The sequence below is a fragment of the Rana temporaria genome, chromosome 9 (genome assembly GCF_905171775.1).
Source record: "Rana temporaria chromosome 9, aRanTem1.1, whole genome shotgun sequence".
NCBI lineage: Eukaryota > Metazoa > Chordata > Amphibia > Anura > Ranidae > Rana > Rana temporaria.
Genome location: NC_053497.1, coordinates 135,791,062 through 135,807,172, shown reverse-complemented (window position 1 = coordinate 135,807,172; position 16,111 = coordinate 135,791,062). Strand labels below are relative to the sequence as shown.

Below are 16,111 nucleotides of genomic sequence, written 5' to 3'. Positions count from 1 at the left end.
AGAGCCTGGCCAGTAGGAGACTGTAATGATGCAAGAAAGCTTTGGGGGAGAGGGTTGGGGTTGCACACTGTGGCTAGCGCAGCCCTAAACTCTGTACACGGCGCAGTCCTAAACTCTGCACTCTGTATACAGTGCACCCCAGATACAACTGCCACTTTGAGAACAACCATACTGCTGATGGTGTTCCACATTGAAATTGGGTTTGACACCCCTGTCAATGTAGGCTGTTATATTGCTATGCGTACAGATTCACAAGGAAAGTCCTGTACACCATGTTGGTAGTTTTGTCAGCTATGAAGAAGATGCATAAAGGCAGGCATTGGTGATCAGTCTACCTGGGCTTTGACCAGAACAAATTTTTCAGTGGTCTCCTTGGCAGCGCTTACTCCTTTCCTTCGCTTCTCTATCACTTTGTACAGCTGTCCATAATGGAGAACATCCCCTGTACACTCAGGTATAGAGGAGCATGTGACCGCACTGGACCAATACCCAAGCAGCAGCTTTCTCGCCCCTTTATAGGCTATGACCTGAGCAACTCATGACTTGGGGCACCACCTGCATCTTGGAGCCCAAATGAGGAAGGGTGGTTGAACAAACAAAAGTGGAGTATGTGGTGGGGGGGGGGGGCGGCTAAAGAGAACTTGCCCCTTATGGACAAAGGGTTCACTTTAAAGCCCAACATCAGGCAGAAAAAAAACGATCCCTTGCAGTGGGGCTCGATTTGTCCATGGGAGAGGAAACTTTTACTTGATCCTCCACTCCCCCAGCAGGTGGCACCCTCTACACTCCAGCAGCAGACCTCAGTGTCCTCACGTCCAAAGCAGGGCTATGGACCTTGCTCTGGTTTTGATGACGTCAGGACCCTAGAGCATGGGGGTGCAGAAGCTGCAGGAAAGGGTGGAGGATTGGGTTAGCCTTTTATTATTTCCCTAGACGTAAATTAGCAATTAACCCTTCCATTGCTTGCACAGCTCCACTATACAGGGATCATTTTTTATTTGCCCGGAGGGTGGATGTCTTTATAATGCTTCAGTTTCCTTATGTCTGCTCAGAGGTGAAGGCAGCAGTATAAATCTTGAGTTATTTTTATGGTTGTTTATATCGCTTTTAGATAGGTATTTGTTTGTCTTATCGCTGCACTATGTTAGTGTCTAGGAAATTCCATATAGTGACGCAGGTAGAACATGCCCTAGAGAAAAGATCGGAGTCCTAACCATTTATGAAGCGACACAATCAACATGTTAAAGTGGACCTGTCGCACACTATGGGGTTAGTTCTGGATCGGAGCCATGTTCAGCTTCGAGGTCCCTGTGGTCTCCGCAGAGCTCAGTTCACATTTCTGTACTTCAAAAAAGTCAGAGTCCACCTTATCAAGCATGCTTCACATTAATTCTATATCCAGAGTGCATTGCCCAAACCCTCATCCTCCAACTGCTCCCTCCCGACTAGCCCAAAAAGGCTTTTCTGATTGTGGTTGTAGGTGGCTTCACCTGTACATTCACATGGCTCTGTCAATGGAAAGACTACAAGTCCCATCTGTCACCATGGTAGAGAAAGTTGCAGATTGCAGTGGAGCACAAATGTATTGTACGTCATCGCGTTCTTGACGTTCGGAATTTCCAACAACATTTATGTGACCGTGTGTATGCAACACACGTCGGAAAAAAATCCACTGTTTTCTTGTCGGAAATTCCGATCGTGTGTACGCGGCATTAGTGTATATTCCAGAGTGTAGGATATTCTTTGCTTAAATCTGGCCATACATTGTACAGAAATGAAACAATCAGATATGTATAATAGCAGTATCGACTTCCTGGATTGAGATGTGGCTCAAAGAAGACATAAACAGCAATCCTGGTACCTGCACAAATCTTGGTTGTGTCCACAATTATCAGACACAGATCAGCTCTGTTGCAGCCTCTCGCCTTGCTACATAGTTGGTGCCAGTTCACACTACCGCGACTTGGGATCCCAATTGTGTCGCCCCAAGTCACGCGACATGAGAAAATCAATTGAGGTGAATGAGAGCCGTCTTAATGTACACTACTGAAGTCGCTCCGACTTCAGAAAAGGTTCCTGTACTATTTAAAGGCGACTTCTATCCGACTTGTACCCATAGATTTCAATGGAAGTTGCCTCCAAAGTCAGATCTCCATCTTAACTGAAGCAACTTTACAGGAAGAGAAAATAGTTTTCTCAGGCAAACCCCTCCCCCCCCCCCCACAGAGCTGATTATTCTGTGATTAGCCACAGCCAAAGTCGCCTGTCCTGGAGGCAACTTCAAGTTGCGTTGTAAGTTGCTACAAGTCGTGCTGAAGTCGCACTGAAGTCGCCTTGCAAAGTCGCGCTGTAAGTCAGGTTGCCCCTGTGTGAACCGGCACTTACAGTGTACAGTCTGAGTGATCACTGTGGGAGAGGAGCTTCCTCAGGCCTGCGGCAGACTGATGACATCATATTGGACCAGGCAAAGTCACTTTACTGAAGCTCAAAGGGGCTGTAACGGTTATTTTTTTTTTTTTTTAAATTAACATACCATACTTACCTCCACTGTGCAATTTGTTTTGCACAGTGGCCCCGGTCCTCGTCTTCTGGGGTCCCTCAGCGGCTGTCTCGGCTTCTCCCCGCAAGAGCTAACCCCCTTCTGGGAAGCGCTGTCCCAAGGGGATTTAGCTTACGGTTGCGCTCCCGTGTGATAAAGTGGCGGCCACAGCCGCCAAGTGTATCACTCGGCCCTGCCCACCGGCATGCCTCGTCATTGATTTGATTGACATCAGCGGGAGCCAATGGCTGCGCTGCTATCAATCTCCAATGAAGAGGGGGAAACTATCACGCCCACGGAGTCTCAGGGCTCAGGTAAGTAAAACGGGGGGGGGGGGGGGACTGGGGGGCCAGAGAGTGCAAGGTTTTTTTTCCCCTTAATGCATAGGATGCATGAAGGTGAAAAAAAGCGGGACGTTACAACCCCTTCAAAGATGTCCTAAGTGATAAAAAGTGCTCTATTGACAAATAATACTGTAACACATCAGGAATTGATTTACTCAGATTTAAAAAGTTACTGAAATTTTTACTGTAATAAGTATGGGACGTGCACTTGTATGCATATAGATGTAGGGTTACTATGTGTTTATTAAATCCTCTCTCTATCCATTCAGGTCTATCTAGTTACACCCCAAAGCACTCCGTACAGTACAGTAAATGGCAGGATGAAAAGACACAGGCGCGATCGGCCTCTCCAGACAGTGCGGACAACGAGGGCATGGTGAGTACATGGAATGAGGGGGAAGGGGGGGGGGGGTCATGGGAAGCAAGCAGAATTCTATATGGGGTGCTTATCTGATATCAGCCAGCAGACCTTCTTCAGTTTCTGTACACTAAACCTTGATTGGCTGCCATAGGTTACCGCATCTCCCCGCTTGATACTAAGTGGGTGAATGGTGTGTTGTACTGTAACATTTAAAAGGTGCTGTGCTGCCACACAGTGTTCACACATGGTACTGCAGTCTGCCAATCTAAACGTTTGTCTAAAGCCTGGTACACACTGAGTCGTTTTTTTTTTTCGTTCTCCAGTCGGAACCACTGTGCTAACAATCTGATGGTAGTGCAGCAATCTTCCCCCTCTGAGCTGTTGTGTTCTGGCAGGGAGACGGCCCCTGCTATTGTCTGAGCGCACTGATCAGGAGCTGGTCGGCTGCTGGTTTTCCAGCATGCACGTCCGACAGGACCGGCTGACATTCACACGGGCCGAATATCGAAATATCGGCCATTTTTTCTATTGAACCGGCTGATGTCTCCCGACATTCAGCTTGTGTGTACGGGGGTTAAGTCCGGCCATAGGCGGAGGTATTTTCCTTTTGCACAGGGAGAACACAGTGATTATTGCTAGCGGCTATAACAGTTGCTTGCAATAATCACATGTAAAATCTGACTGGCTTGTTGGTCGAGCATTCGGCTTGGGTACATTCAGCCAGCCATACATTAACTGAATCGTTGCTGGTTCCTGCTGAAACGGTCGAGATTTAGATCATCTATGGCCAGCTTAAGAAATGATTCCTTTTTGTATTCTACCTCACGTGTGGGACGATCGCTATTTGCGTGCGCATGGGACTAATGCATGCGTTTGCCTTTGCATGGGGGCACTTTAAAGCTGTAGGCATCATGCCGGTATAACTGCTTGAAGTCCAGCAACGTATGGGTATGTCGCTGGCTGGAAAGTGGTTAAAAATAAACATGTTATGCTTACCTGCTCTGTGTAATGGTTTTCTCAGAGTAGCCCTGATCCTCCTCTTCTCAGGTCCCCCCGATGGCGGTCCTGGCTTCTCTCCCCTGCTGAGTAACCCCATAGTAAGTGCTCTGGGGGCACTTGTGCATGCTGCTCCCATGTCTATAGGACACACCAAGATTGGCTCGGACCCGCCCCCTGCTGCCTTCTCACTGGCTGTTATTTAAAGCAACAAGAGCCAATGGCTCTCTCTGCTGTGTTTTGGCCAGTAAGCAGGGAGAGACCCAAGGAAAGCCGCTGCTCTTGTGCACATCACTGGATCGAGAGGGGGCTCGGGTATTGGGGGGGGGGGGGATGCTGCACACTGAACGTTTTTTACCTTCATCCATAGAATACATGAACATTAAGAACCTTCGGCCTTTGGACCCACTTTTTATTTAAGGGGAGAGACTTAAAGCGGGAGTTCACCCCAAAAAATGTTTTAACATTAGATTGAGACTCATTTTGGGCAGCAGAATCGGGTGGTTTCTTTAAAAACGAAGCAGTACTTACCGTTTTAGAGAGCGATGTTCTCCGCCGCTTCCGGGTATGGTCTTCGGGACTGGGCGTTCCTATTTGATTGACAGGCTTCCGACGGTCGCATACATCGCGTCACGAGTAGCCGAAAGAAGCCGAACGTCGGTGCGGCTCTATACGGCACCTGCGCACCGACGTTTGGCTACTTTCGGAAAATCGTGACACGATGTATGTGACCGTCGGAAGGCTGTCAATCAAATAGGAACGCCCAGTCCCACAGCCCATACCCCGGAAGCGGCGGAGAACATCGCTCTCTTAAACGGTAAGTACTGCTTCGATTCTGCTGCCCAAAATGAGCCTCAATCTAATGTTAAAAATTGAGTTTTTGGGTGAACCTCAACTTTAATTGTGTCCGGTGGTGGCTTTAGCTTTTGCTGGCCAGAGGTTGAACTGTCGTGTACGGCCTGGTTCCTGGTGCTAGAAGTGCCCTCTACACTTTGGTAGCACAGTGGTCTTGGGCACATTAATAGGCCTGACCAGTTTCGTTCATAACACTGGGCACCTTGTGTCTTCTATAATGCAGAGATGTTGTGTGTTTTTATTTTTTTTTCTTATGGCACATTATTTTTAAAATGGTTCATGTCTGCATTTCCAGCTGTCACATTTTATATAGGAAGATCTTACAAGGTCTAATGTCATCTGTCTTCTCCTTACAGCTCACACCTGACTACGGCGACTCCCACTCGGATTTCCGCAGCGATTCGGCCCTATACTTCTAGAGACGGAGGACGTTTGGACGCTTACCGTAGTATTTTCACTGCCCTCACGTACATTCCTCCAGCTTCTACTCAGGATCCTGATGATACAGAGACTGAGGCCCAGCCATCTTTGTGCCCATGCTGCAAAGGATCTTGGGAAAGAACTCTTGCTCTCTTAGCTTCAAGATGGACTTGGAGCCTCTTTGCACTGCTCTTCAATCACTGGAACACAATCACATTGTCAACTCCAATTTCTGATCCCAAATCGGAAGCGTAGCTGATTCTTTTGATGCCTGCAGTGGATCTGTGTTAATTATATTAATTAACATGGTGTGCGTTGGATGAAAGATAATTGTGTTGCGAGTGTGAGAATTTCTCACTCTCAGGCTTTGTCTCTAAGACGCCTGAGATTTGTGCATGTGGCGTTTTCTGTAATGGTTCGTTGGTAGCGGACACTGGTTTTCATTCAGTTTTATTGGTTCTGCTGGATTTGGGGTTCAATGTTGTAATTGGGCTAGTTGGTATTTAAAGGGCAGCCTTGATGGTGATCCTGCTCTGCCTTCAAATTTGATTTGACAGCCTAGGTTTAGCCTAAATTAAAAATGGAAAATTTGGCACAAGGGACATAACTTGCATTTAGTATGCTGTGTCCCTTGTGCTGATTCTTTTTGTTTATCTTTATCTGTCCAAGCCCAACCCCCCACTGCCGCAATCTTCCAGTGTGGCGAAGGTTAATGGAGCTAAAGGGAGGTCAGGAGCTCTCATTAAGTGAGACTATTCGTAGAAGCCGTACTACAGAATCCGTGAATGGATCTCTGAGTGGAGGACAGGTGGATGATTGATTGCTCTGGTTGGCCCTGATGTGACCATATGGGCCGCTCTTTTTAGAGACACATTTATAGAAAGGTCGCTCTCCCATCTGCAGCAGTTTTTATACCACATTTTAAAGTTGAATGGTTACTCCAGAAATTCTCCACTATCATCCCCTGTGAACTGTAGCATTTCTATGTAGTCACGCCAGCACTGCACTTTATGAGGACCTGTCTACTTTCCTTACATTGGGCTTTAGCAAGTGGAACAACCCCTAATGACAATTATTCATGGATTCTTTTCTTTAATAGCTGCCCTCTTTTTTGCTGCGGGTTACACACCATTATAAATGTTTGCACTTCATCAGTCCTATGATACGGTTTTGCTGGGAGTCTCTCTAAACAAGTTATTGAAATTTACCTAAAGTAGCCCTTTGTGTCCTTCACTATGCACCTTTTGTGTCTGATCTAGAAATCAAAGTGCAGTAACCGCCAGTGACCAATCGGCAGCCATCTTCCACTGTCCTGACTGATGGTTGCTATGGGTTACAGCATTTTGCATATAAACCACTGCACCCTGGGCTGCCTTACTAAATAAGTCTGAAAAAGACTGGTCAGATCTATTTGATCTTTTTATTATTCCGATGGCAGTGTCGTTAAGGCCTTTGGTTAATTGTATGTCATTTTATAATGTTTATTCCCACAGAGTTGGTTAATTGGCATGCATGGCAACCAGTCGGCGACTTGCTTCATCTTGTTCAGCTTTGAAAATTAAAATAAGTTGATTGGTTGCCATTACATTTCCCTCCTATGTCATTTATCTTATCACCAAGCTGAAATGTTCAAATGGTGTTGTCACTGGGTCAAGGCTAGCTTATACAGAAATGCTCAAGGACCCCAAGGTCACCCCTGCTTTATGTAGGGGGCTTTGGACTTAAATGGAACCTGTACTGCCCACCGTCTGAGAATTCTAGTTACCTGGCTGTCAGACTTTGTGTGAAACACTGACCTGGGACAAGTATGCGGATCAGAAAAGTCAGAGTAAGGGCCCGCCTACACGGGTCCAGGAGCCTCGCTTGCTCAGTGGGGGGGGGGATCTGTTTGCTAATCATGGCTGAGGAGCAGGCGGGTGGCCAACTCTCTTCTATGGGAGATCGGATGTAAACAGATTGCCTGTCTGTTTGCACCCGACTGCCATCTGATCCAATCCGCTAGGCAGAAGGGGGGAACAGATCCCCCATCCATCTGTTTTTAGCGGATTGGATGTCGGCAGGTGTAAACAAACGCATGTTCGTTTACACCCGTCACTCCATAGAGGGCAATGGAGGGTCTGCCCGTATGAAAGGGGGCTTAAAGCGGGGGTTCACCCTAAAAAAAATAAAAAAAAAATTCTACCATGACATCCAGCATACTAGCGCGAGCTACAGTATGCCTTTATTTTATTTTTTTGCGCCATACTCACAGTTTAATGGCGAAGTTAAGTTTCAGACTCCCTGCGGGGAAAGGCGTTCCTAGGCAGAGGGGAACATGATTGACGGCCGGCTATGGCGCGTCACGCTTCCCGAAAATAGCCGAAATAGGACTTGGCTCTTCACGGCGCCTGCGCAGTCAGCTCCTAGTCTGTGCGCAGGCACCGTATAGCGCCGTGAAGAGCCGAGTCCTACTCCGGCTATTTTCGGGAAGCGTGACGCGCCATAGCCGGCCGTCAATCATGTTCCCCTCTGCATAGGAACGCCCATTCCCCGCGGGGAGTCTGAAACGTAACTACGGGATTAAACTGTGAGTATGGCGCAAAAAAAGAAAATAATGGCATACTGTAGCTCACGCTAGTATGCTGGATTTAATGGTAGAAACTTGTTTTTAAGGGTGAACCACTGCTTTAAGGCAAGTCTGACCTCCTAAGCTGCATATTGTTTCAGGTCAATGACTAGGAAAGTACTTAATCCTTCAGATCATTTTGACAGCCAGGCAATTAGTATATTCAGAAGGTCAGCAATGGTAGCCTCCATACTTCCCTATAACCCAGACTATTGGGATATTTAGGGGTTGATTACTAAAGAAGTGGTGTTTACCCCTGCTTGTGCTTGCTGTGCATGCCTATTTGGTTCCAATGCAAATCTGTATATATATTTGAAATCCACACAAGCAGGAGTATACGTGTGAATACTATAATAGATTGGCCCATTACATATCCCATTATTTTATGATGAAAAGCACAGAATTGAAGTATGTCAGAGTGATAAAGCTCGTCATGCAGGTTGGATGCATTGAAGGTCTTCTTTATGTTGTTGGCACTCCTCAAGCAGACATATAGACCTTCACTGAGCATCTACCACCTCCCAAGTTTATTCAGTACAAGGCAAGAAGCCATAGCATAGAGTACAGTAACTGGGTTCTAAGGCTTGATTGGCTGCTCTTGGCCTATTGCACACTCTGACTTACTGAATGAGCCTGCTGTTGTCTACAAAGCTGCTAATTGGTTTGCTGATCTTACACACGACATTGATACTACCATTGTTTGTGCTAGTCACACACTGAAAGTGGAGTTCCACCTAAAAATGGAACTTCCGCTTTTCGGAACCCTCCTCCCCCTCCGGTGTCACATTTTGGCACCTTTCAGGGAGAGGGGGTGCAGATACTTGTCTAAGACAGGTATTTGCACCCACTTTTGGGCATACACTACCTGTTTCTCACCTCCCGACCCCCACCCCACTGTCTCCTGGGAAACACACTGTTCCCAGGAGAGAGCGGAGACCAGTGAGGACGGGCCGCGCCACTCGTGTAGTAGGGTACCGGGCAGTGAAGCCGAGGATGGCGGCGGGGGGCAGCCCGAGAGACTCTCAATTGCTCAGCCTCGTCTGCCGACATCGCGCTGACAAGTAAGTGTCTATTTTTTTTAAAAGTCAGAAGCTGCAGTATTTGTAGCCGCTGGCTTTCGGGTGGACCTACCCTTTTAAAGTGGTTGTAAAGGCAGAAGATTTTTTTACTTGATGTAATTTCTGCATTAAGATAAAAAAAAAAACCTGTGTTCAGCTCCTTTCACCCCCATACTTGCCTGAGCCCGATCTCCATCCAGTGCTATTCTTTATCTCTCTCTTTTCTCACTAGCCATGAAGACAGCAGCAGGAGACATTGGCTCCTACTGCTTTCCATCACAACCTGTGAGGAGCGAGTGGTTTAGGGTTAGGGGCCCAAGCTGTGCTGTGTGTGTCAATCGACGCGCCCAGCGAGGATCAGTATCAAGCCCATGAGTGCCCCCATAAAAAGTGGCTTGCTATTGGGGCACTCAGAAGGAGGGACAAGTTGGGATCGCTGGCAGGGGACCTGAGAAGAGGAGTATCAAGGCTGCTCTGTGCAAAATCACTACACAGACCAGGTAAGTATAACATTTTCTTTACAACCACTTTAAGCAACTTTTGGGCAATTCCAACCAGCTTTTAGTCACAAAACACATTTTAGTATCGCTGGGAACTACCGGTGGTTGGTTGTATTTGTCATTTTCAATTTCACAAATGTGAAAACGAATAAACATTCTCATTTCTACGTGTGCTCAGCTTTAGAGCCAGACCATCACCAGGATTACCGATTGGCGTCTTGCATACAGGTTTCCTTTTCCTAAATTTGCACAACTGGAAAGCCGTAGGTAAAGGAATGGGTAACCAGAAATGGCTTTCAGCTTTATGTGGAGTCTCTCTAGCTTCTTTTATCTCATCACCGGACCATCAGAGAGTAAGCCAGCGGGTGCTTCTGCCCATCTCTTTCCGTTTTGACAGGGGCTAACCCCTTTGAAGGAACCAATTGACTAGGCATGCTGGGAGATGTAGTCCCCTGGCAGCTAGATTGGCACTGTGCTCCTGCACTGCAGCTACAGGCGAGGCCTTTTTACACACTCCAGTGACTTTCTGTACACTCCGCCCTCTCACAAAATACTGCATTTACCTAGAGTAGCCAATCGGAATCCAACAGTTTTTATTTGTTTGAGAAATTGCAAGCAGTCCACCTGATTTGCGCTTTTTTTTTTATTGTCTGTTTAGTTATTTTGTGTCGACTTTATAAAGTAAAAAAAAAAAAAAGTCTACTTTGCACTTAATTTTGTAAAGTTTATAAGAAATAATAACTAGAATTAATATATTGAGAGATGATAAGAAATCTATAAATGTTTCTAGTCTGTTTCTAGCCAGTTGTGGTTACGTGGCCAAAGTCTGTCCTTCTGTATCCTTGTGTAAACTTCATTGTAATTCCTGGCTGTCATTTTTTGTATTATTACAGCTGTAGATCCAGGACTTTTACCGACCTTGTAACAGAATATTGATGTAAGCAGCTGATTGAATAAATATTTTCACTGCAGGAAAATCGGTTTTGTCTGTGGCTTTTTGATCTCAAGTACACTCCTGTCAGACATAAAAACTGGTAATGGTGATGGATCACTCTCTTAAAACTGTAACATTTATTTTTAAAGTGATTGTAAAGTCAGAAGTTTTTTTTTTATCCTAAACATTCTATGCATTAGGGCTCTTTCACACGGGAGGCCCGTTCAGGTCCGCCTGCCAGTTTTTTAGGCGGACCTGAACGGGCGCTCCATGCTCCTCTATGGAGCCGCAGATGTCAGCGGTGACATTGCCCGCTGACAGCCGATCCGCCAAAGTGTGACGGAGGAAAAACCTACTTTTCCATCCGTCTGGCGGATCGGATCGGGTGAACAAGGACATACGGTCCGTGTTCATCCGATCCCCCCCATAGAGGAGAGCGGAGAAAAGACAGGATGGTCCCTGCACAGTGTGCGGGGACCGCCCTGTCATCCACCGGCTCAGCGGGGATCAACGGAGCGATCCGCTCTGAGCAAGCGGAGGTGCACGAGGCAGATCATTACTGATCCGCCCCGTGTGAAAGGGGCCTAAGGATGAAAAGCCTTCTGTGTGCAGCAGCCCCCCTAACACTTACTGGAGCCCCCTCTCTATCCAGCGATGGCCATGAGTACCTTGGCCCTCCTGATTGTCTGAGACACAGCAGCGGTGCCATTGGCTCCCGCTGCTGTCAATCAAAGTCTGTTAGCCAGTCAGGAGAGGGGGCAGGGGTGGGGCTCTGTGTGGACACACGCTCGGCTTGGGTGCCCCCATAGCAAGCTGCTTGCTGTGGGGGTACTCGAGAAGAGGGAGGGGCCAGGAGAGCATAAGAGGGACCCGAGAAGAGGAGGAGCCCGGTTGCAAATCCAGCGCACAGAGCAGGTAACGATAACATAATTTTTTTTATAGAAAAAAAGACTTTACAATCACTTTAAGCCTTAAATCACAAAAACGTTAATTTTAATATATTTCTCAATAGCCAAGGATGTAAATCCACTTTGTGAGCACCAAACACCTTGTGCAAAAGTAGCACTGACCTGACTCTGCTGTGCATAGACTGTGCAGAGAGAGGAGCTGTGGGAGGGGACGTTGGCTCCACCCACTACAGTCTGCCTGCAGAAAATTACAAGAGGAGGTGGAGCTGAGACCAGTCACCCTGCACAAGGGGAGAGAGAGCAGTGGCAGGTCTTTATTACAGGAAGCTCCTACGCAGAAGTAAAGTTTCACACTGGATTACTGCACAGAGCTGGAAAAGAAATACACAAAGCGTGTCAAAATTCAAGAAAGTATACAAATGGCTCTTGTATTTAGAAGATGTTGCTTATCCTGGCGTTTAGCTTTTAAAGTGGTTCTAAACCCTCACAAATACCCAGTGAAATGACTGGCCTCAGGCAATGCACAGAGATTAAACAAATCCTCCTACATAAGTTGTACATGTTTATCTGCAGTCTTCTCTCCACATCCACTAAAGTCAAATTATAAATCTTGTCTGAGCTGTCGGAGGACAGGGCGGAGAGCTGAAATTACACTCTGCAGAGCTCAGGGAGAGGAACTGATTGGAGGAAAGGGACACACTCCCTTTCACACAGGAACAGAGCTGAGACTGTCAATCAGCTCTCCTGGTGTCAGGAAAACGTGTCAGAAGTGATTGATGCTGATAGAGGATGAAGGCAGCAGACAGAAATGGCACTTAGTGCTCTGGATTGAGACAAGTACACACTATAAAGGGATATGCTTTGTTCATATTTCATGTCCGAGGTTTACAACCACTTTACCCATTCAGGACACATGGTTTCCGCTGATAGACCACCTTATGCATCTGTACTCCATTGAAGCCTCCTTGCTGTGTCTAAAGCCGGCCATAGATGGTTTGAATCTCTGCAGGGACCGGCGGAGATTCAAACCATCTATGGGCAGGCTGAATGTATTCGATAAATCGACTTGGGTACAATCAGCATGTTGGATTTTTACATGCATTTATTGCCAGCAGGCTATAGCTGCTAGCAATAATCACTTTGTTTTCCTGTGTTGGAAGGAAATAAAATTGTATCATCTATGGCTTGCTTTAATCCTGGCTCCATTGTTCTAACACAGCAAGGTTTCTGGATATGGCAGAGGATGTGATATTTCCCGACATCATCAGTCCTGATCCATCCCTCGCCATGCCCCAAAAACAGTCACTTGAGCACGACAGTGACCCAGTAAGCTTCAACATTGGAGCTCCTGCATTGGTGAGGGAGTATTGATGGGTGAGTATACCCTGTTTGATGGGGAGAGGGGGGCTATTGCGTCACACTCGCTGCCTTTTTGTGCTTTGAATAAGCAAGTTAGTGTCCCTTTAAAGCAGGGATCCTCAAACTACGGCCCTCCAGCTGTTGCGGAACTACACATCCCATGAGGCATTGTAAAACTCTGACATTCACAGACATGACTAGGCATGATGGGAATTGTAGTTTCTGAACAGCTGGAGGGCCATAGTTTGAAGACCCATGCTTTAAAGTATATGGAAACTTCACTGTTTAACATAACTGCCAACTAATGTTTATTGACCTTTTATCATCCTGTTGCAACTGAAGCTGATCATAAATGGATCGAATCTTGGCCAATTCAGCAGGGTGTTGCTTAGATTTGAGCCATCTTTTGGTTGTACTGAAGTAGATCTGTTGATTAACTTCAGTACAACCAGTCTGTTTTTTTTTTTTTTTTTGTATGCGACTACTGCCCACGGCATTGGCCGCTAGCAGTGATCATTGTGTTCTGCAAGCAGGGAAGGTTTTCAGCCAGCATTGTGTTGACTGTTGCTGTGGGTAAAGATCCCAGAGTTTGTATCTGCTAAAACGACACTGATGCCCCGTACGCACGACCGTGTTTTCCGACGGGAAAACTGCGAGGAGAGCTTTTGGCCGGCAAAATGGGTTATAGGATAGAAATAAATCACAGTTGAGGTCAAGCTATTGTTGGGAACATGATGACATAGGCACGATGCGTTTCGTGGCTAATTGCCACTCATTGGGAGCAAACGCCAAGCATATATAAAAAAAAAGGTACCAAAGAGGATCTAATGTTTTTGCTAGGTGGGGCAAGGGGAAAAAAAAAGATGTACAGCTCCCTGGAATACTTACATATAAATAGTTCTAAATAAGCAGTGTGGCAAGTCTGTCCTGAGGGAATGAACCCGAGGAGGAAGCGAGCGCACCGAAACACCCCAGGAGCACCCTCCAAATGTAATAGGCAAAGGTGAAAAAAAAACAGATATGTCTGTAGAGTAAAGGAACTTGAACCAATATGTGTGAATAGTACCAGTATACATACATACAGTATTCATGAACGATAAACCAACACCCATTATTGCCTGAAAAAGTGAAACGTGTTGTAGATACAAAGTGAAGAGAATTATATATCAAAGCGAAAAGAAGAAAAATAAAATACAGTAGTAAAATTGACTGCTAAATGAGAGCATCTGCATGTATTATCACATGATCAGGGTCTAGGGTTGCCTGTCCAGGATTCACAGTCTGGGTTTTGAATCGCGTGTCCGGGTTTCAGTCTACTCGAAACCCGGTCACAATATTCAGACAGGATGTGGCTCGGAACAGGGCCTGACAGGAGGGTGAGGGGGCACTATGCACGCCACATTACTGTTCTCTTTGGAGTGTCCAAATGTGTCCCAGGTCTGTTATAATCTTACAGTGTATGCCAAAAAAAATAAAGAAATTGCTGCGTGCCGATCAAGTGTTAGGGCTGACACTTTTTCTTTTAGTCAAACCCAATCGGGGTCATTGTGTTGACTGTTGCGGTGGGTAAAGATCTCAGAGTTTGTATCTGCTAAAACAACACTGATGCCCCGTACGCACGACCAGGTTTTCCGACAGGAAAACTGCGAGGAGAGCTTTAGGCCGGCAAAAAAGAGAGAACCAGCTCTCTTTTTTTTTTCCCGTCTGGATTCCCGACTGCCTTTTTTTCCCATCGGAGGCAGGGCCGCCATCAAGGGGGTACAGGCATTACACCTGTAAGGGGCCCGATGTTCCTCAGGGGCCTAAATACCCCCAGTTTTTTTATTTTATTACTATTTTGTATTTTTTTTTTCGTCTGACCCCCCCCCCCCCCCACCTTTAGCAATTTGTGGCCCCCCCCCTTTTTTTTTCATCTGACTTTAGCAACTCGCAGCAGAGAGAAGACTTGACTTGATTTTGTTTTGTTCGTCAGCACCAACCAACCCCCCTGTCCCGCCTATCGGGGCAGAGAAGAGATTACACTTTCGTCAATACAACCCCCCCCCAGCTTATCTTGTGGCAGGAGAGAGGAGGGCCCCCCCGGTTCTCTGTGTTGGGGGGGCCCTGCCTAAAGCTGTGTAAGGGGCCCCAAAATTTGTGATGGCTGCCCTGAGCCTAGGTTCACATTGGAGCCAGTGGCGGAACTACCACCATAGCGACCCACGCGGACGCTATGGGGCCCGCAGCCGAGTGAGGATCAGGGGGGCCCGGCAGGAACGTCGTTCCCGTTAGCAGCTGTGGCTGCTTACACACACTGTCTGCTCCAGGCACGCTCTGCCAATGAGAGCACACTGCCGAGGGATCTCCTAGAGACTTCACAGCTCTGACACAGCCGAAGGGAGACCGGGGATGCAGAAGATTTCATTTCCTGCCTCTGTGCCGTGCCGATTTCTGAAGATGAGGTCAGGTAGGTGGAGAAGCATGGCTTTCTATGTGGAGGAAGGAGGGGTGAGAATTCCTGCCTGGGGGAGATTCTTTTGGTGGGGAGGTTAAGGAAAGGGGGTGGGTTTGGTTTTAGAGAAGGACCCCCCTCCCCCCTGTAAGTTTCTTGTAGAGAAGTTTACAGGGGGTGGTTATTGGCAGGGATTTGGTTCTGGGTGGGAAGTTTGTTGAATGAAGGGAGATATTATTTAGCATTAAAAATGAGGGAGATATTTTTGCCTTGAGGTGTGATCAGAGACAGGGGGTTAATATTGTGGGGATATATGAGGGAGGGTGGTGTTTTGCAGTGGGGAGTTTTGCTTGTGGGTGGGGGGTTCTTAAGCAGTAGAGGGGGGGGGGATTTTTTCCTTTAGTTCACACTGATGTGGCTCTGCAAGGTGTATTTTGTGTGGGCATCAAGGATGAGCTCTGGCGTGTTCGCATAGAACACGTGCAGAGCCCGCCAGGAAGTCGGCACCCGCGCTGCGCTAATCACAGCCAGGCAGACATTTCCCGATCTCTGCAGCCGAGCATCGGGAAATGTCTGCCTGGCTGTGATTAGCGCAGCGCGGGTGCCGACTTCCTGGCGGGCTCTGCACGTGTTCTATGCGAACACGCCGGAGCTCATCCTTAGTGGGCATGGCAGCCCATTTATACTGTGTGGGCTGCTGTGCCTCCCTAAATACAAAGAAAAGGTCTATAGGACCCTCCACCATTTCTGGAGTCACAGCCCGCACAGGAATCGCAAATGCAGAGCAGTTTCCAGTGTGGG

At 47.1% G+C, this 16,111-nt stretch overlaps 1 protein-coding gene across 1 annotated transcript in view; it reads left to right on the top strand.

Moving 5' to 3' along the window:
- TPRN (taperin) overlaps positions 1-7,671 on the top strand; it is a 103,519-nt gene extending 95,848 nt beyond the window's left edge. Inside the window, exons 3-4 of the mRNA XM_040324603.1 lie at positions 3,153-3,259; positions 5,452-7,671. Coding sequence (XP_040180537.1) covers positions 3,153-3,259; positions 5,452-5,514 — 170 coding nt within the window. The 3' untranslated portion in view covers positions 5,515-7,671. The remainder of the gene's footprint in view (positions 1-3,152; positions 3,260-5,451) is intronic.
- Positions 7,672-16,111: the final 8,440 nt, after the last annotated feature.